Below are 17,923 nucleotides of genomic sequence, written 5' to 3'. Positions count from 1 at the left end.
TAATGTAGAAGTATGGGCCATAATAATGATGAGAATACCCTAGAACCTGTGCTCCGGGCTCCCCGTCCCATCTAGGCCTCTTATCCATTCCACCCAGTTCTTTCTGTCAAACAGTAGGATTTTTCCACTTCCTTGTTACTGTTTTTGTTCTTCTTCACAGTTGCTGGTAGCACGGGAGGAGGGAAGGAACGAAAACAGGGGTGGGTGTTGGAGGAAAGAGACAAGAAGTGAGTGGTAGGGCTGGCATCAGAAAGAAGCAGGGCAGAACATGGCGGAGACCCTATTCGTCAGCTTTCCTGGGACTCTCGGCGGGGAGGGTCTGCCCAGGCACAGCTTGCTCCCCTCCCGTTTCCACAGAATGCCCCTGAGCAGGAGGCATGCGCTGAGAGGCTAAGGTCTTCCCAACCTCAGGGCCTTCACAGCAGTGAAGCCCCACTCCCAGACACCCCCGAGCGAGCTCTGCCCTGAGGAAGTGAAGTGGATGCCCACGGAGTCTTGCTGAGACCTTGGCCCCAGAGATACCACATGAGCGAGAGTCCTCTTGAAAGGTATTTCGCTGCTAGACTCCCAGCTGGGTATGCGCCCCACTTCTTTGTGAGGGCCTCTTGACAAATCCAGCTTGTGATCTCCCACTGAAAAGGTCTTGTCTGAGGAGAAACCCAGTCAAGGGTCCTGGGTTTGGGATGTTGCTATCTTCCTCTTGGATAAAGAGCTTTACTTCTATGCCTCATAAAGCATGTTTATCTCCTGGGGTTTTCCGCTGGAGTGTCTTGGGCGGTTAGGGTGATCGCTGTGACAATGACAATACTGAGAAGACCAGAGTAAAACAGTAACCCAAGTCAATCTCCTGATGGCTTTGGAAAACCAAAGTCTCTTGTCACTGGCTGCTTTGATGTGAAATTCCCATCGCCTCACAGACCTCACTGAGAACACTATGCATTTGTAAAGATTCATTTCTTTCGATTCAACTCATATCTAAATGATTAAATTTAGTTGGCTCCCCTCATTTAATCACGAAACACTCTGAAAGCCAACAGCCTGTGAGATCTGTGGTCACTAAGACACAGACCACATCCTCCTCATATTGGGAAGAAAGCAAAAATTGGCTCTTATCCTTTTCTGCTGTCTTGTCTCCTATATTTTGGGGTATCTTTGTAGGACGGACGCTGAATTTACAAATATTTGTAAGAAATAATTGAAGGCCCATAAAGATGTCATCTACTTCCAGAGAGGATTTTATTCCCTTCTGCCAGCCTCCCAGCCACACAGAAATCTGATTTCGGGCTTTGAGATAGTCTTACCAACCCTGATGAGTGAAAACCTGGCTTCAGCCTGTGCGTGGGTGGCTTCCCTTCTAGCACCTTCTTACTTTTACATCCAACCCAAAGTAGGGTCCCAACCTTGGGAAGCCCTAGAGTCCAGTATTCCCCCACACCCAAAGACATGGCAAAAAGACACAGTGTGGCCTCTTAGACACACCTCTCTCACATCAGTCAGTGCCCCCCACCCCTGGAAAAAAGCAGCCTTAAAGTGTGGGCTTACCTCTGTGAATTCCTTCTCTGCTCCCAAAGGCGGACCTGATCGATCAATCGATCTTTCTCTTTCTCTTTCTTTCTTTCTTTCTTTTTAAGATTTTTATTTATTTATTTGAGATAGAGCGAGAGAACAAAGCATGAGCTTGAAGAGGGGGGCAGAGGGGGGAGGCAGAGACAGACTCCCCACTGAGCAGGGAGCCTGATGCAGGACTTGATTCCAGGACTCTGGGATTATCACCTGAGCTGAAGGCAGCCACCCAACTGACTGAGCCACCCAGGTGCCCCTCTTTACTATCTTTTAATGCTTTGAGGTGATGAAGACGATTGTTAATATCTGTTCCTCATTCTTTAAAAGCTGTCTTCAGTAGGTCGGTTGATCTGAATTCCCAGGTCCACAACTTAAGTCCAAAAGTAAAGCTGTATAACCCAGCAATTATAATAGAATTATCATAGACAATTATAATAGAAATAACTAAGACTTCAGGGGTTTGCTGGATGCCAGGCTCTTTATGTACTTGATCTTATTTAATACACTAATAGCCTCTAAGTGCTATTATTTCCATTCTACTAATGAGGAAACGGGCTTAGAATGGACGGATGCCTTGGTCATGTTCTCACACGTGGTGGAGTCAGCTCTGACCTGAGTCTGGCTTATGTTCTCAGTCCCTTCCCTCATCAGATCAAATCCTTTCCATGAGCTAAAGACCTGGTGTGCCCTTGGCCTCTGATACACAGCTTCCCGTGACCCGTGTCAGAGCTCCTGTTCCTTTCTGTTACGTTTTCCTTCTGATACTGAGGTAAACGGCGGAGTTTGTTTTATTTTTGCAAAACTCCCCCATACGTTTCTAGCTGGTGGTTAAGAAGAACACAGATGCTCAAGTCACATGCAGACTCGAGCCTAGGGAAAAGGAAACCAGCTAGCAGCCCTTCTTGGCCTCCGAGTGGTTCACACCAACCACTCGCACAGGTGACCATGCTTCCGTGGTTTCTGATTGCTTGACTTTATCTAAAATTCGCTCTGCTTTTTTTGCCATAATCACTTGCCCAACCTTACCATGCATGGCTGAGAAGAGCCCCTTCCGCTCCTTCTCCTGTGGGTCCCACTCATGCTAGAGCTAACTCACCTAGACACCAACCTTGTCCTACACGGGCAGGTCTGTTTCCTGTCCTGTCCAGTTCCGCACCATCTTGTGTAAGAAGAGCCTCGAGTTTTCCTTTAGTTCATTAACATATCCAGTCAGTGCATTTATCCAAGCCTTACTACAGTCAAGGCACTGTACAGAGCCCTGCTGTGTCTCTACAAATGAAGAAGAAACAGGCTCTATCTCCACCATGCCCAGAGAAGAAATGGGAGGTACCAAAACAGACCACAAGTGATTAGTTCCCTTAGAGACGGATGCATCATGTGCTTGGGACGGTCCAAGAAAAAGGTGTTCTGTCTGGAAAAGCTCCATGGGAGAGAGACACTCAGCCTGGCCTTGAAAGTTGAATAAAATATGAATCTGAGAACAGGAGGAAGAGTATCTTGGACAGAGATACAGCGTGAGTGAAGGCATAGATGTGCGGCACACGGGGCATGGGTATAAAATGGTGGACTTCAGTCTTGTCAAGGAATGGAATTGCTAAAGAGCTTTCTGGGCCCTGGCCTCAGAGATTTTCAAGGGATTGAGGGAGGAGGGCAGAAATACATAGATGAAGGCAAGACGGGTCCCCAGAGGGCCAGAGACACGTTTAGTTTGGCCAGGACACTATTTGAAATATTTGAGCCAATTCTGGAAATCAGATTTCACATTAAAAAAAAAAAAAAAATCCAGATTTCTGGCTTCTCCTGAAAATTTGAGAGACTTAGCAACACGGGGCATCTTTTCTCCGGGTGGCAGCTGGCTGGAGCTGAGGAATGGCTGCTTTCCTCCGGGAGGTTGTGGGTTCTGTCTCCCCAGCATGAAATCCCAGCTTGTTTCTCCCTCCACCTCATCTGCTGGGCCCTGTAGGCATCCAAGACTCGGGCCCTCGCTGGGCTACAGGTGCAAAGCCAGGCCAAGGACTGGGGAGGTGTGAGTGGCCCGGCCCAAGGGCCTCTCTTCTAGCTCACTGGCTCACACGTGCTGGCTGCTGGGGGATCCCTTGGCCCCCCACTGCCACCCTTTAAATTTTCAGCATGCGAGGCTCTCAAAATTATGAGACATTGGAGGTTTTTAAATCATCTCTAAAAGCAGCTCTTAATGGCCAGGCTCTAACGCCGAAAATGGTGAAAATCAAACACATCAGAGTGGGGGATGGGGGAATGCGCGTGCGCGTGTGTGTGCATGTGTGTGTGTGTGTGTGTGTGTGTGTGTGTTTGCTTGTTTTTAGACAAGCACTTCATTAGAGCGCTAATGTAACCCCACTCTCTGGATTTTGGATGCCACCCTCCACCCCTGGGGAGATTTATTAAATGGACTTTTCTTTCCTAAATGTCTACATCTGGCCGCCGCCTTCTCTTCAAGTGTCCACCTTCAGTTTCTTCAGTTAGTTGACAAGAAGAGTATACTAACATCTGAGGACCAGTCAGATTCCTCACGGGGCAGAAAATCCCGTATCCAGAAAATGCATTTCCTCTGCCAGGGTCCTCAGGAAGGGGATTGCCTTAGCCCTTGGTCCTGAGATCCCCAAGAATCCCCCTTTCAAGCCCCATTTGCATCAATTCTAATGAGCTAAGAGGTCAATATGGGAGTTCCTTGTAACTATAAATAAATACACAGAAAAAAAGGAAAACACGAAAGAAAAACCAAGGGAGGAAAAAAGGAAATGAAAAACCTGACTTTGTTTCATTGAGAAAATTAGATTTGAAATGCCCTCTGTGTAGCAATGCCATCATGCCTTGCCTCGCAAACACCCAGGAGAATGCTTCCGAAATTTACATCCCCTTGGCTAGCTAGACCTTGGTGTTCCTTGGAGGTTGAGTTTCAGTAATTCCGGGACAGTAGAAAGGTATTTGTGTACTGTGTCAGGCAGGAAGAAAAGGTCTTGTGACCACAGAACTGGATACTCTGTAAGATACAGAACAGTCAGCACTTTCCTCCGAGGAGAGAACACGTAATTGGCATGAAAGTCACCCAAGCGACGGGTTGAGGAGGAAAATGTCCAAAAGTAGAAGACTTCAGCTGCTTGTGCTTTCAGACGTTACAGAGTGGATCGCAGTCTGCCCTGACTGTGTCTGACCAGAGGCAAAATGCTGGTCCCTTTTAAATGCTGTTTGTGGACCAGCGTGAATTCGATGGTACCATCAGGAATGCTGGAATCGGGGAGACTGTATTTTGTTGGCTTTTTCCCCCCTGTGGTTTTCACCATCTGTTTCTTTTAACGCATAAACAAGGAAAATGACTGACTTGGAATGCAAAGTTTTTAAAAACCAGATGACCACAGGCATCCTCCAAATGAGAAAGAGAGAGCGAGTTGAGGTTTTGTGACATTTGTCAGGAAGTGAGAAGTTAAATACTGGGAAGCACGAATGCCCTCTGCCAGGGAAGGTCCCACAAAGGCAAGGAAGAGCTTTGTCGAGGACCCCGCCTTTCTGAGGTCTTGCCGTATGTTTACATCTCACCAAGGACTATTTTCAGATACTGGCACCTCCCCCTCTATCTCCCAGCACCCCCTTCCCATCTTTAAACTAAAGATGGAACCACTCAGCTGGCCTTCAGCATAACCAGCCTTGGTTTTCCATTAGCATTATTACCAACTTGGCAACCTTGGACAGAATCCACTCTTAGAAGCTTTCAAACCGCACAAAAGCTGTGTTGTGTGCAGGTTCTATTATAAAGCCAAAATAGAGAGCTATAAATAGAGGGGCTGATGAGATACACTCAGAGAAGATCCTTCACTTCTCTCCTAGACAAGAGTGAGTGAGAAAAAAAAATCATATAAGGGCACTAGGAACACAGCGCGTCTTTCTTGAGCAAAGGGCACGCCGCTTTTTAAAAGGACGATTTACTAGGCATGGTGCAGTGTCCACTCTGCAAATGGTTCTGTATGCTACATGCCAACAAGAGTTTAAAGCCACAGATTCCTTTTCTTAAACCCGAGGCGGTGGAGAGATTTGATGGGATGATGACTGCAGTTCTAATCTCCTTTACATCCATGGCAAGAAGTAATGAGCCGCAGGCACTAGGGCAATAGTTAGCGTCTTAGAGCTCCCCGGGGAGGAGGGCATTGGTGCCTTTGGCTGTGTTCCATCCACTGCAACAGAAGATGAACGCGAGCATTTTTCACATAGCTTTGTAGGCAGCCTGACGCCAGAATTTTCACATTAGGGAAAGGATAAAAGATGACGGCTTCTTAAGGAAGAGCCAGCTCTGCCTCATTTACAATGCTCAGTCTCCTAAAAAAATTAAAAAAAAAAAAAAGTGATGGGCCATACTAAGGGGGGGCTGCTATTAGTCATTCGGGGGGGAACAGGGGTTAGGCAGACACAAGACACTGGTCATTTAGTAGCCCCCTGGAGGATTAAATACATTTCCAAATGAGTTTCAAATTAAATACATTTCCAGTGAGTTCCACTTCAAGAGAGTTCTCTGCCTGTGCTTAGGACACGAGGAAGGATGGTAGATGGGAAAATGCAAGCCTGCTGGGTGAGGTTCCTTCTGTCGGCATTGCTTCCAGATGCCAGGCTTGTGATGAGTGTGTTTGACTTCCCACATCCCTTGGATGTAGGTACTGTCTGGGACGTCTGCTCCCCCGGTGGAAATGAGAAAATGATTCGAGACCTGAACTCTGTTCCCAGTGGCTCCCAACTCGGTCTGTCATTTGTTTCAAAGGCTGGATTGAAAGCTCCTGGAGGCTTCTGAGAGCGGCACTGCTGAGCTGTTGGCTTCATAAAAGTCCTCTAGTGACCTATGGAATTTGAGTTATAATAATAATAATGTCACATGAAGAGGCGTCCTGGGGAAGGCATGAGAGGAATTTTAAGTAGCTCAAGTCTCTATTTGCATTATTCACTTTACAAATAGTTTCAGAGCCTTTAAAAAAAAAAAAGTGGTTTTTTTTTTCATTATGCTGTGGTTTGGGTGCTTCAAAGGAATGATCTAGGATCATAATTTAAAATTTCATAATTTAAAAATGGTTCTCCCTTAAGGTACATCCTGGGAATTGAAACTTGGGCCAACTTTGATATGGTTTTGTCATCGGGAGGAAGAGGGATGGAGCTATTTCAGGGATTTGTCCTTTCTTGGGATTCAAGAGGGGATTTAAAAGTGTTGTACTGTACAAAAAAAAAAAGTGTTGTGCCCTAATGTCCCCTTGTCCCCTTCCTTTTCTCTCTTCCCTTCCATATTTTTCTTTCTCTCTTCTTAAGGGGGAGAGGTGACTGGGGAGTGCTGGTTGGGAGGCTGAGGCTTGGAATTTGACCACTCTTCATCTTCCTGCCCACAGGTAGTAACCCCCGTGAGGACGGGCCAGGGCTACGTGTACGAGTACCCGGCCAGATACCAAAAGGACATCTACGACATCCCTCCTTCCCACGCCACGCAAGGGGTATGTACCAGCACCCAGGGTGGGGCAGGGCGAGCCTTCCTTCAGGGCTGCGAGCAAAGGGAAGTTCACCACGTAGGCATGTTTCACTTGAAGCTAGCTATACAGAAGCCATTTCCAGCAATGCTATTTAAATTACGTTTTCTGGATTTGCTCAATCAGGAAATCCTAGGCCTTTATCTGACAAAGCTTTTGTCACTTATCATTCTCGGTCAGGAAATGTAAAATTTTAAACTATAGTTTAAAGCGCAGACAGTAGGGCGCCTGGGTGGTTCCGTGAAGTGGCCGACTGTGACTCAGGTCACGGTCTCAAGGTCCTGGGATTGAGCCATGGGTCCTTGGGGCTCCCTCCTCAGCGGGGAGTCTGCTCTTCCCCGTCCTCTGCTCTCTCCCCCACCCCGCTCATGCTCGCTCGCTCTCTCGCTCTCTCTCTGCCGCAAATAACTAACTAAAATCTTTAAAAATAAATAAATCAAGTCCAGACAGTGTAGATACTTCACATCAGGTCATTTTTATACTCCAATCTAAGTCGAAGAACATGAAACCTAAAAAGAATTCTACCATCCCCTTATGACAAGCAAGGGTATGCATAACCTGACAAATTAGTCGCCAGTGAAAGGCTTAGTAACGTAAGAAGTGACACGTACGCGACATTTCTGTTCTGGGTAACGCAAGTGTTTCTCTTCAGGTGTACGATATCCCTCCATCATCAGTGAAAGGCCCCGTGTTTTCAGTTCCAGTAGGAGAGATAAAACCTCAAGGCATCTATGACATCCCTCCTACCAAAGGGGTAAGTGAGCTACCACAGAGCAGCAAAAAAGGGGTGTGTGTGTGTGTGTGTGTGTGTGTGTGTGTTTTTATTGGGGTAATACAAGAAGGGCAAACCAAAGGGGAGAAACCAGTCTTTGTGAGAGTGAACGGGAAGATGGAAAGGCAGTAGGCAAAGGCAATAAGCCTAAGGGCTCCAGGGGCACCTGGCTGGCTCAGTCAGGAGACATTCGACGCTTGATCTCGAGGTCGTGAGTTCAAGTCCCCCGTGGGGCCTCGAGATTACTTTTTTAAAAAGGGAAAGGAAAGAAAAATCTCAAAGTCTAAGGGTTCCATAGTTAGGGCATTCCATTAAAAATGAGGTAGCCAGTTAGAAGATAAAATAATTCAGTCTGGCAAGCAAGGGACGTATCTCGTATTTATGAGCAGCGTTACAGCATCTCAGTCCATAGCTTGCGGCATCTGACGTCCTCTCTTGTCCTCTGGGGCACGCCTGCCCCGAAGTACAGTTACGCCTACTGTGCAGAGAAGGGAACTGTGTGTCAGAACATGGAAGCAACTATTCAGCGTGTCACAGCCGGGAGACCCGATGCCTCGTCCTGTGTGTGACGGCACGGTCTGCCTCCCTGCCTGGATCAGCCGCGGAAGGAGACCCAGGAGGTGGTCAGAAACTCGGGCCTGGGACCCAGGGAGGGCCACTCAGCCAGGAGGGGTCCACACACAGGCGGCGCTGAGGCCGTGGGAAGGATGCTCCCGCCCAAGGATGAGGGAAGTGAGAACAGAGCCGAGCCTTGGGAAACAGAGGCCAGAAGTGAGTGGAAGGCGGAAAGCCAGGAGCCAGCGATGAGGACTGAGAATCGTAGCCTCATTTTTAGGTCCTTTTCAGCTTCTGCACGTTCGCATGAGCCAGCTGAAAAAATAATGGCTCCTTTTCCACTTGCTTTTCAGGTATATGCCGTCCCTCCCTCTGCTTGCCGAGATGAGGCAGGGCTTAGGGAAAAAGAGTATGATTTCCCCCCTCCAGTGAGACAAGCCGCAAGGCCAGACGTCAGACCCGAGGGCGTCTATGACATCCCCCCAACCAGCACCAAGCCGATGGGGAAGGACCTTCACGTAAAATACAGCTGTGATGCTGCAGGAACCACGGATCTGGCGACACGGAGACCCCAAAACGTCTCGCTGAACCACCCGCCCTCACAGCTGGGACAGTCCCTGGGCCCCCAGAATGACGCCTATGACGTCCCCCGAGGGGTTCAATTCCTGGAGCCGCCGGCAGAAACCAGTGAGAAAGCAAACCCCGAAGAGAGAGAGGGTGTTTACGACGTCCCTCTGCACAGCGCCCCGGACACCAAAGGCTGTCAGGACGTGGTGGATGGTATCAACCGGTTGTCCTTCTCCAGCACGGGCAGCACCAGGAGCAACATGTCCACATCTTCCACCACCTCCAAGGAGTCCTCCTTGTCGACCTCGCCATCTCCGGACAAAAGGCTCTTGCTGGATCCGGACACGGCCATCGAGCGGCTGCACCGGCTCCAGCAGAGCCTGGAGATGGGCGTGTCCAGCCTCATGGCGCTGGTGACCACGGACTGGCGGTGCTACGGATACATGGAGCGCCACGTCAACGAGATCCGCGCCTCCGTGGACAGGGTGGAGGTGTCCGTGAGGGACTACCTCCACTTTGCCAAGGGAGCCACCGCCAATGCGTCCTGCCTCCCCGAACTCCTCCTGCAGAACAAAATGAAGCGGGAGCTCCAGAGGGTGGAAGACTCCCACCAGATCCTGAGCCAGACCAGCCACGACTTGAACGAGTGCAGCTGGTCCCTGAACATTCTGGCCGTCAACAAGCCGCAGAACAAGTGGGACGACCTGGACCGCTTCGTGATGGTGGCGAAGACCGTGCCCGATGACGCCAAGCAGCTCACCACAACCATCAACACCAACGCAGAGGCCCTCTTCCGGCCGGGCCCCGGCGGCTCGCACGCCAAGAGCGGCTCCGAGAGCATCACGAACTCCACGGAGTACCCGCACGTGGCGTCCCAGGTGCAGCTGCTGCTGCCTCCCGGGGACCCCAAGGCCCAAGCCCTCACCAAGCCGCTGCCCCCGAGCCTGGGCAAGGACCAGCCCCCTGACTGCAGCAGCAGCGACAGCTCCGAGAGGAGCTGGATGGACGATTACGACTACGTCCACCTGCAGGTAAGGAAATCGGGCTCCTACGGCCTGTACTCGCATTCAGGGAGCCTGGTGGGTGGGCTGGACCGCCTGGGGCGAGAATGTGGTTCACGGTTCTCGAGCAGAATTCATAGCTCACATATGAAGGCGACAGCACTGGCCCGAGAGTGCTGAGTCCTCAGTTCCCTGGCACTAACGGTGTGATCCACTGATTGAACCTCCCGGGGCTGTCATTTCTTCATTCGCAAAGTGAATGGAGCACGGGGTTGGGGTGATCCATTGATATGCCTCGGGCAAGCGGCAAGAGACTCCCCCAAATAGGCACATGTTTCTCTCACATAATCACACCAGCTCAACCTCTGTTCGCATTTTATGATAGAGTTCTGCATGGTATTTTATTTGAAAAAGGAGGGAGGCACTGTGACGAAAGAAAGAGAAATTCTCAGAAATCCCTTCAGCTCTGCAATGTGTGTTTGTGTGTTCAATTAATTACTGAAGCCTCAGATTGACCTTGAAGAACACCGGGTGTTTGTCAGTTGACCCAGAATGTCACCAGCACATGGGAAAGAGGGCAGGCACAGTCTGCCTCCTACACATGGAAATTCTACCACGTTGACCCGGGATCCTTTTCACTTTGGGGAATTCAGACTTTTATCCAAGATCCATTATTTAGAATTTGCTATCTCCTTCGGCCATTCCTTTCATCTGACTGAGAGGGATGGGTCATCTGGAGGACTGTTGGACTAAGTACAGTTCCCTTGCACACAGGAGACTGGAGAGGGGAGAGAGCCGAGCCCTGCCTCCCACCCCGCACCCCCACTGCTAAGGAAAGGGGCAGGATAGAGTAGATGTGGGGCATTCACCCTTCCCGTAGTGCGTCGTTCAGCTCTGCATACCGGGAAATACTAATTTGGTGTAGAGTTATAGACAATCCAAAGAAACCGGGAGTGCAGTGTGGACCCCGTTTAGAGCTGCGTTAGGTTTATGGGTTTGCATATAATCTGTTAGAGGAGAACCCTGAGAAATAGTACTGTGTAAGGAGGTTTGCAGGGGAGTGTGGGTCTCCCAAAATGGGAAAGTGGAGTGGAGATGGTGGCACCCCCCATGAGAACAGATTTTAGTTTTCAGCCCTGCCCTACACAGGGATGCTGGAAGTCTGGCCGGGAGCGTGCCCTCCCTGTCTGGCATTCACAGGGCCTAACAGGGCCTACTAGGGTCAAGGCAATGGAAAACTAAAGGGCGTTTACACATTTGTCAATGAAAGTGTTAGCACAAGTGAACCACAGGGGTGATGTAATGTTTTCTTTATGTTGACAAATAACAGGGGAAGGAGGAGTTTGAGAGGCAACAGAAAGAGCTGCTGGAAAAAGAAAATATCATCAAACAGAACAAGATGCAGCTGGAGCATCATCAGGTAAGTCAGGCAGGACAGGACCTACCTGGGATTGAGGATTTCCCGCTTCGTAAGGGAGGTAGCCCTTCAGAAGATCATCATTTTGGTCCTTCCAGCATTCTTGGGCGCATATAAGCTTCAAGGCTCAGGGTGCCTGAGTGGCTCAATCGATCAAGCGTCTGACTCTTGGTTTTGGCTCAGGTCATGATCTCAGGATCATGAGATGGAGCCCCATGTCGGTTCCATGGCTCTGTGCTCAGTGTGGAGTCTGCTTGGGATTCTCTCTTCCTCTCCCTCTGCTCCTCCCTGTGTGCTCTCTCTCTCTCTCAAATAAATAAATCTTTAAAAAAAAAAAAAAGCTCTGGGGTACCTGGGTGGCTCAGTCGGTTGAGTGTACGACTCTTGATTTCAGCTCGGATCATGATCTCAGGGTCATGGGTTCGAGCCCTGAGTTCCATCTGGCTTCATGCTCAATGGGGAGTCTGCTTCTCTCTCTCTCTCCTTTCCACCTCCCTATTACCCCTTTCCCTCACACTCTCTTTCAAATAAATAAATCTTTAAAAATCATCATAATAAATAAGAAGCAGCAGCTCCAAAGCTTATAATAGGGAATAAGAACAAAGAGAATGTTTATAGCTTTAGTAATCCAGCTGGTGTACCTAGATTATGTCTAAATAGCCATTTTTCCAGGATACTTCTGTATACTTAACATGTTAGGACTTTTTGGGTTAAGGCTGTTGGTCTCAGAAGCAAAACCCAGTCAAGCTAGGCCAAGCAAACAGGTTTTATAACAAAATCATAGTAGGGTAATGTAGGAAGAGAAAACGCAGATACAGCCAATGAGCCTGATCGCAGATAAGTCTGATGAGAGCTCAGACTGTAAATTCTCTCTCCTTGGACTTTCTTTTCTCTAAATTTGCTTCCTTCTCCTCTATTATCTGACAGTTTCCTCTACTTGTTTACTCATTTGGCTCCTACTGAACTTCACAGAACCCATGCATGGCCACTCCAGACTCCTTCCCACAGATGGCTTTTCAGCTTAGCATCTTTAGCTAATAGCTCCCTACTGTGGTTCATCAGATTACTAAAGCAAAACAAAACAGAGAGAGAGAGAGTCTGATTGGGCCATCTCTATCTATCTATCTATCTATCTCCTACAACACAAGTGTATGGCTTGGCTGTTCTTGGTCCAATCTAAAAGAATGAGAGCAGAATCAAATGTGTTCAAGATATATCCAAGCCCTCAAAGAAGGGATTTGGGCAAGGCAGGCTCACTCAAAAGCTGGGCATGAGTGGGACTGATAATGACGAGTCTTACTGGTAGGGGGCATAAAAATAAAGAGTAATGGATCGAGGACTTACATGCCTTTTAAGCTGAAATAAAATGTCACATAGAGACATGAACTGTCACGTTGCCTCAGGAAACCAGAGTTCCTTTTTAAAAAAAAAATAATATTTTATTATTTTTTTAGAGACCAAGAGAGCACAAGAGTTGGGGGGGAGGCAGCAGAGGGAGAAGGAGAGAGAGAATCTCAAGCAGACTCCACACTGAGTGTGGAGCCTGATGAGGGACTCCATCTCACAACCTGAGATCATGACCTGAGCTGAAATCAAGAATTGGTTGCTTAATCGACTGAGTCACCCATGCGCCCTAGGAAACCAGAATTCTAGTCCTTGCTATCTGACCAGCCAACTCTATGACCTTAGGCAAGTCATTTAACCTCCATGAACTTCAGTTGCTTCTATATAAAATGAGAAAGTTCTCCCATCTCTCTAATAAGATGATATATTTATGAACATATTTGCAAAAGCATAAGCGAGATACCGTCAAACATCACCCTGCATCCATTTATGTCTACTTTGGCATTTGGCCAAGGAGGACTGCAGGGCTTTAGGGAACTTGTTGAAACCATAGTAATTTCTAAGAAGAAAGCAGATTCTCTCAAAAAACATAGCTTACGGTGCATTTCTTGGGGGCAAAACTGGATGAGGTTGGCCCTACTCTGACTGAGCTCTGTCTCAGAGCAGAAGATCGTGGAGTCCTAAGCTCAGGTCACAGGTAGTCCTTACCTGCAAAAGAAAAGTCTTTCCTGAGATTTGGTGGAATAGCATAAGATTATAAGTACAGTTTAAGTAATAACACCAGCCAGGAGCAGTAAGGAAAGAAGGAAGGTAACACTCCTTGAGTCTATGTGCGAGTTTCTTTTCTTTCAACAGCTCTGGGTGGCTAAGCGCTCTGATGAACAATTAGCATTCGCATTCCCTTAGAGATTCTGCACATGTATTTATAGGTGTAAATAAATACACCTGTAGTGCTGCCTAACATTTACAAATCTTGCCTGCAAGAGTAGGAGAAACAGAAAGGGGTCATGGATGGTCAATTATCTAAGAGCCTGGAAGGGACAGAGTCAAGGCTTTCCCAGAGGAGGAGCCAACTGTCAGCGATTGACTGGATAAGGAGATCCCCCCATTGGATTTTCCCTCGCCGCCACTCAGTGTTCAATAAACATTTATATAGAGATGACGATATACCAAAAACCACTCTAAGCACTTGGTAAATGTTAACTCATGGAACTTTCATAAAGGTGCAGGTGACAGCTGAGTATAACAGCTAGCTGCCTTCCAGCCGTAGGGCAGAAGAGACCAATATCCAACCGCAGTGGCCTGAACTGGGAGATTCCTTAGCGATCCTCTTTTTCAGCCTCCACATTTTACAGTTTAGGAAAGCAAAGCCTCTCATCTAAGTGAGCACTAACCACTTACTAGGGATTGAAATCCCTGTCCTTGAACCCCAAGCCCCAGTTAACTTCCAAGATGGTGCACTGCCTTCCCCTTCACAAACTCTGCTTTTCTCTCCCTTGCAGCTAAGTCAGTTCCAGTTGTTGGAACAAGAAATCACCAAGCCTGTGGAGAACGACATCTCCAAGTGGAAGCCTTCTCAAAGCCTCCCCACCACAAACAGCAGCGTGGGCACTCAGGATCGGCAGCTGCTGTGCTTCTACTACGACCAGTGCGAGACCCATTACATCTCCCTCCTCAACGCCATCGATGCCCTCTTCAGCTGCGTCAGCTTGGCACAGCCGCCACGCATCTTTGTGGCCCACAGCAAGTTTGTCATCCTGAGCGCACACAAACTGGTGTTCATTGGGGACACGCTGACAAGGCAGGTTGCTGCCCAGGACATTCGCAACAAAGTGATGAACTCCAGCAACCAGCTCTGTGAGCAGCTCAAGGCGATCGTGATGGCAACCAAGATGGCGGCCCTCCATTACCCGAGCACCACGGCCCTGCAGGAGATGGTGCACCAAGTGACAGACCTGTCCCGGAACGCCCAGCTCTTCAAGCATTCTTTGCTGGAGATGGCCACCTTCTGAGAGGAGAAAGGACAGAAAGGGGGACTGAGTGCGCTTCTAACGAAAACTGGAAATGCTATCTGGTTTTTTGTAAATGTTATCTATTTTTGTAGATAATTTTATATAAAAATGAAATATTTTAACATTTTATGGGTTAGACAACATTCAGAAATTCAGGGAGCTAGAGGGGGATTTTTTTTTTTCCCCTGTGTGGTTCTTACGTAAACACAGAAGCATCTAAGGCCTAAACTGTACAGAAACTGGTTCACGTGCGTGTGTATGCCTGTGTATTCATGTTCGTTTGTAGATGTTTGTCCAATACATTCCATTAGAAAACATGAATGAAGAAGCACCTTAGTAAGCATGTCCTAATGCTGCATTTTTTTTCCTTATTATTTTTTTTTTAATTTTAGAAAACATACCAGCTAGTTGTAATATTGCTCTACATATACTAGTGATTATTCTGAGCCTGTCATGTCCAAGTGTGGGAAGCACAGTATACGTGAAAAAGTGTTCACCTTCTAATAAACAGGCATGGCATGACTTGACCTTGTTTGGACACCCCTTTCAAAACTGATCATCTTTGGCCCATTGTGGCAAAATGCCTCACTTCTGATTGAAAATGCCCTTTTAAAAATGGAAGAAGATTCAGGAAGTATACGTTAACCCAAGCACCCCTATTTGAGAAGTATACGGAGGCTAAATCCCTGGTTAGGGCTGGGTTGTTTGAACACAGGACATTATGATAAAAAGAAAGCAAATGTTTTCCCCGGGGCTTTTTGATCATCCACATTTATGAGTGACTTGGCCATGAAGTTTTCCAAAGGGTGTTTTTAGATTTGCAAAAACTAAATTATTTGCAGCAGGAATTCATAAAGACATATCAGACTACAACTGTCCACAAAAAGAAGGGATGGTTCCATCTGCCAGTTTTAAGTAGAGGCCCTTCTGACTCTCAACTCTTAGGTGCTACTGCTTCCATTACCTGACAAAAACTGACCTGTTCCTGAGTCACTTAAAGTTTAGAGCCACCAGTCTATATCCTATTCTAAGGGAATTCACTATTTGATCTTGCAACCTTCTTAAAACATGCAGCTGCTGACCCGACACTCAGCTGGTCCAGTCTCAACAATTCTATTTGGCCTTAATCCTGTGTATACAGCCCACCACCATCTTCCAGCTCATCACAGCATCCATGCCATTACACCTGCTGGTGTTGGCACAGTAAAGACACCCACGAGCCATTTGACTGGCCTTGGGGCAAATAAGATACTTCCTACCTAGTAGGTAAATGTATTCACATATTAACAAGTCAATAAGCATGTTATCCATAGGCCTTCAGTCCAGTTCTTATTTAATGGTTCTAAACTAGACCATTTGAAAACATTTTTATTTGCCAAGTATGCCTTGACTTAATAAAGCTTATTTGTTTTAAACAACCAAGTCATTGGAACAGGAAAGGATTTAAGAGAGAAGACTGTGCAATCTAAGTATGAGGGGAAAATTCAGCAAAACATCACAGAAGGTGCTTTTCAAAAAAACCGTATCATAGTTCTCCAAGCTCTCTTCTGTCAAGAGATGATTACGTTTCATGACGAGTTGTATCGTTTCATGACGAGTAAATGTGTGGGGAGAAAGGAGACTGCTAAAAACCAACTCAGTAGGAGTTGAAAGGTGCCCCTATAGAGTTCATTGTACAGTATATTTCTTAGGAGATGACAGACTTGTTTTAAGCTAAGTGGTGACCTTTCACATTTTTAAAACCAAAATTTCAATCTGTATTACTCTCTTCCCCATCTTGTATGTAAAGGCTATTTTTTAAATCATTAAATTTTTCAATCTCAATTTCCATAGGCACTGGGTTTTCTTTTAGCTTGCTATTGTCTTTGTCTCAGAATTGCCTGTTGGTGTATTTGGGCACTCCTAATAGAGGAAGCTAAATGATGGTTATTGTATCAATAGTATAGGTCTGGATTTTTTAGAAAAATTGAGAGTTGTTTATTTTTTCGTTTTGTATCACTTCAGAGGGTATTTACATTTGAAGAAAATTCTGGGTTCTGTGAACATTGCGAAACCCAAATATCTGGAACAAGGCTTAGCTTCACCAGAAATCTTACACATTTAAGCGATGAGTAGAATGATTTTTACTATCATAATATGGATGTTGCCATTCATGAGGTTTAGAGTCAAAGAGAATGGACTTAACTCACTTTGGAATAGACATAAAAAAGAAACAGTTGAAACTATTTGAAGCAAATTCGAGATTCATAGCCACATAAATTACTTTTAATGCTTAGCCTACTTTTTCACAGGTGTCTTACTAAGATTTACAGCTAAGGCATTTAAATATACCTTGTATTATTTTGCCCACATCTGTAAGTGTGAATTGATTTTCAAGAAAAGTGTCAAGGCACTTCATTGAGGAATAGAAGTCTTTTGAAAAAATGGTGCTGGAACAACTAGATCGCTCCATGGTAAAAAAAAATGAGTATGTACCTTACACCCTACACACAAATGAAATGGGTCATAGACTTTAATGAGTCTAGAAGAAATCATTGGAGAAAATCTTTGAGATCTCAGGTAGACAAATGTTCCTTAGATAGAAAAATAAATAAGAAAGAAACCATAGAAGAAAAAAATTGATAAATCAGACTTCATAAAAATTAAGCTTCTGGCTCTTCTAAGGAGACTGTTAAAAATAGAAAAAGGCAACCCACAAACCAGAAGAAAATATTTGCACCACATACATCATCCAAGAACATTTTATCAGAATGAGGAGACAAAGTTTTTTAAATGGGCAAAAAATATGAAGAAAAACCTCACTAAAGAAGACATATGAATGGGCAATAGGTAAACGAAGAATACATACACCAAATAAAGTCACCGAAACAAAAAGGCAAGCCATACAAACTTGATGGACAAGGGAGCTATGGTACAATGTTTGGAAAATAAATGGGCAGTTCCTTAAAATACTAAATCTATGCCTACCATACAGTCTAGGAATTCCTCTCCTAAGTATTTACTCAAGAAATAAAAACGTATGTACGTACAAAGACATGAAGAAGAATGTTCATAGCAGCTATTTATAATAGCCAAAAGCTAGAAACAACCCAAATGCTCATCTGTGTGAATGAATAAAACCACTGTGGTACATCCATCCAATGGAATACTACACAGAAACAAAAAGGAATAAAAAAAAA

General features: G+C 46.3%; 1 protein-coding gene across 3 annotated transcripts in view; it reads left to right on the top strand.

The window, feature by feature from the left end:
- Nucleotides 1-16,568, top strand: part of NEDD9 (neural precursor cell expressed, developmentally down-regulated 9) — a 187,288-nt gene extending 170,720 nt beyond the window's left edge. For all 3 annotated transcript variants that reach the window (XM_013056840.2, XM_045066991.1, XM_004753712.3), the window contains 5 exons: nucleotides 6,942-7,043; nucleotides 7,729-7,830; nucleotides 8,757-10,001; nucleotides 11,302-11,391; nucleotides 14,235-16,568. In XM_013056840.2, the coding sequence (XP_012912294.1) occupies nucleotides 6,942-7,043; nucleotides 7,729-7,830; nucleotides 8,757-10,001; nucleotides 11,302-11,391; nucleotides 14,235-14,744 (2,049 nt within the window). In that variant the 3' untranslated portion in view covers nucleotides 14,745-16,568. The remainder of the gene's footprint in view (nucleotides 1-6,941; nucleotides 7,044-7,728; nucleotides 7,831-8,756; nucleotides 10,002-11,301; nucleotides 11,392-14,234) is intronic.
- Nucleotides 16,569-17,923: the final 1,355 nt, after the last annotated feature.

Source organism: Mustela putorius, unplaced genomic scaffold (assembly GCF_011764305.1).
Source record: "Mustela putorius furo isolate JIRA1106 unplaced genomic scaffold, ASM1176430v1.1 tig00003870_pilon_pilon_pilon, whole genome shotgun sequence".
NCBI classification, from domain to species: Eukaryota; Metazoa; Chordata; class Mammalia; order Carnivora; family Mustelidae; genus Mustela; species Mustela putorius.
Note: the sequence above shows the minus strand (reverse complement) of the source record. Positions and strands in the feature narration are given on the sequence as shown.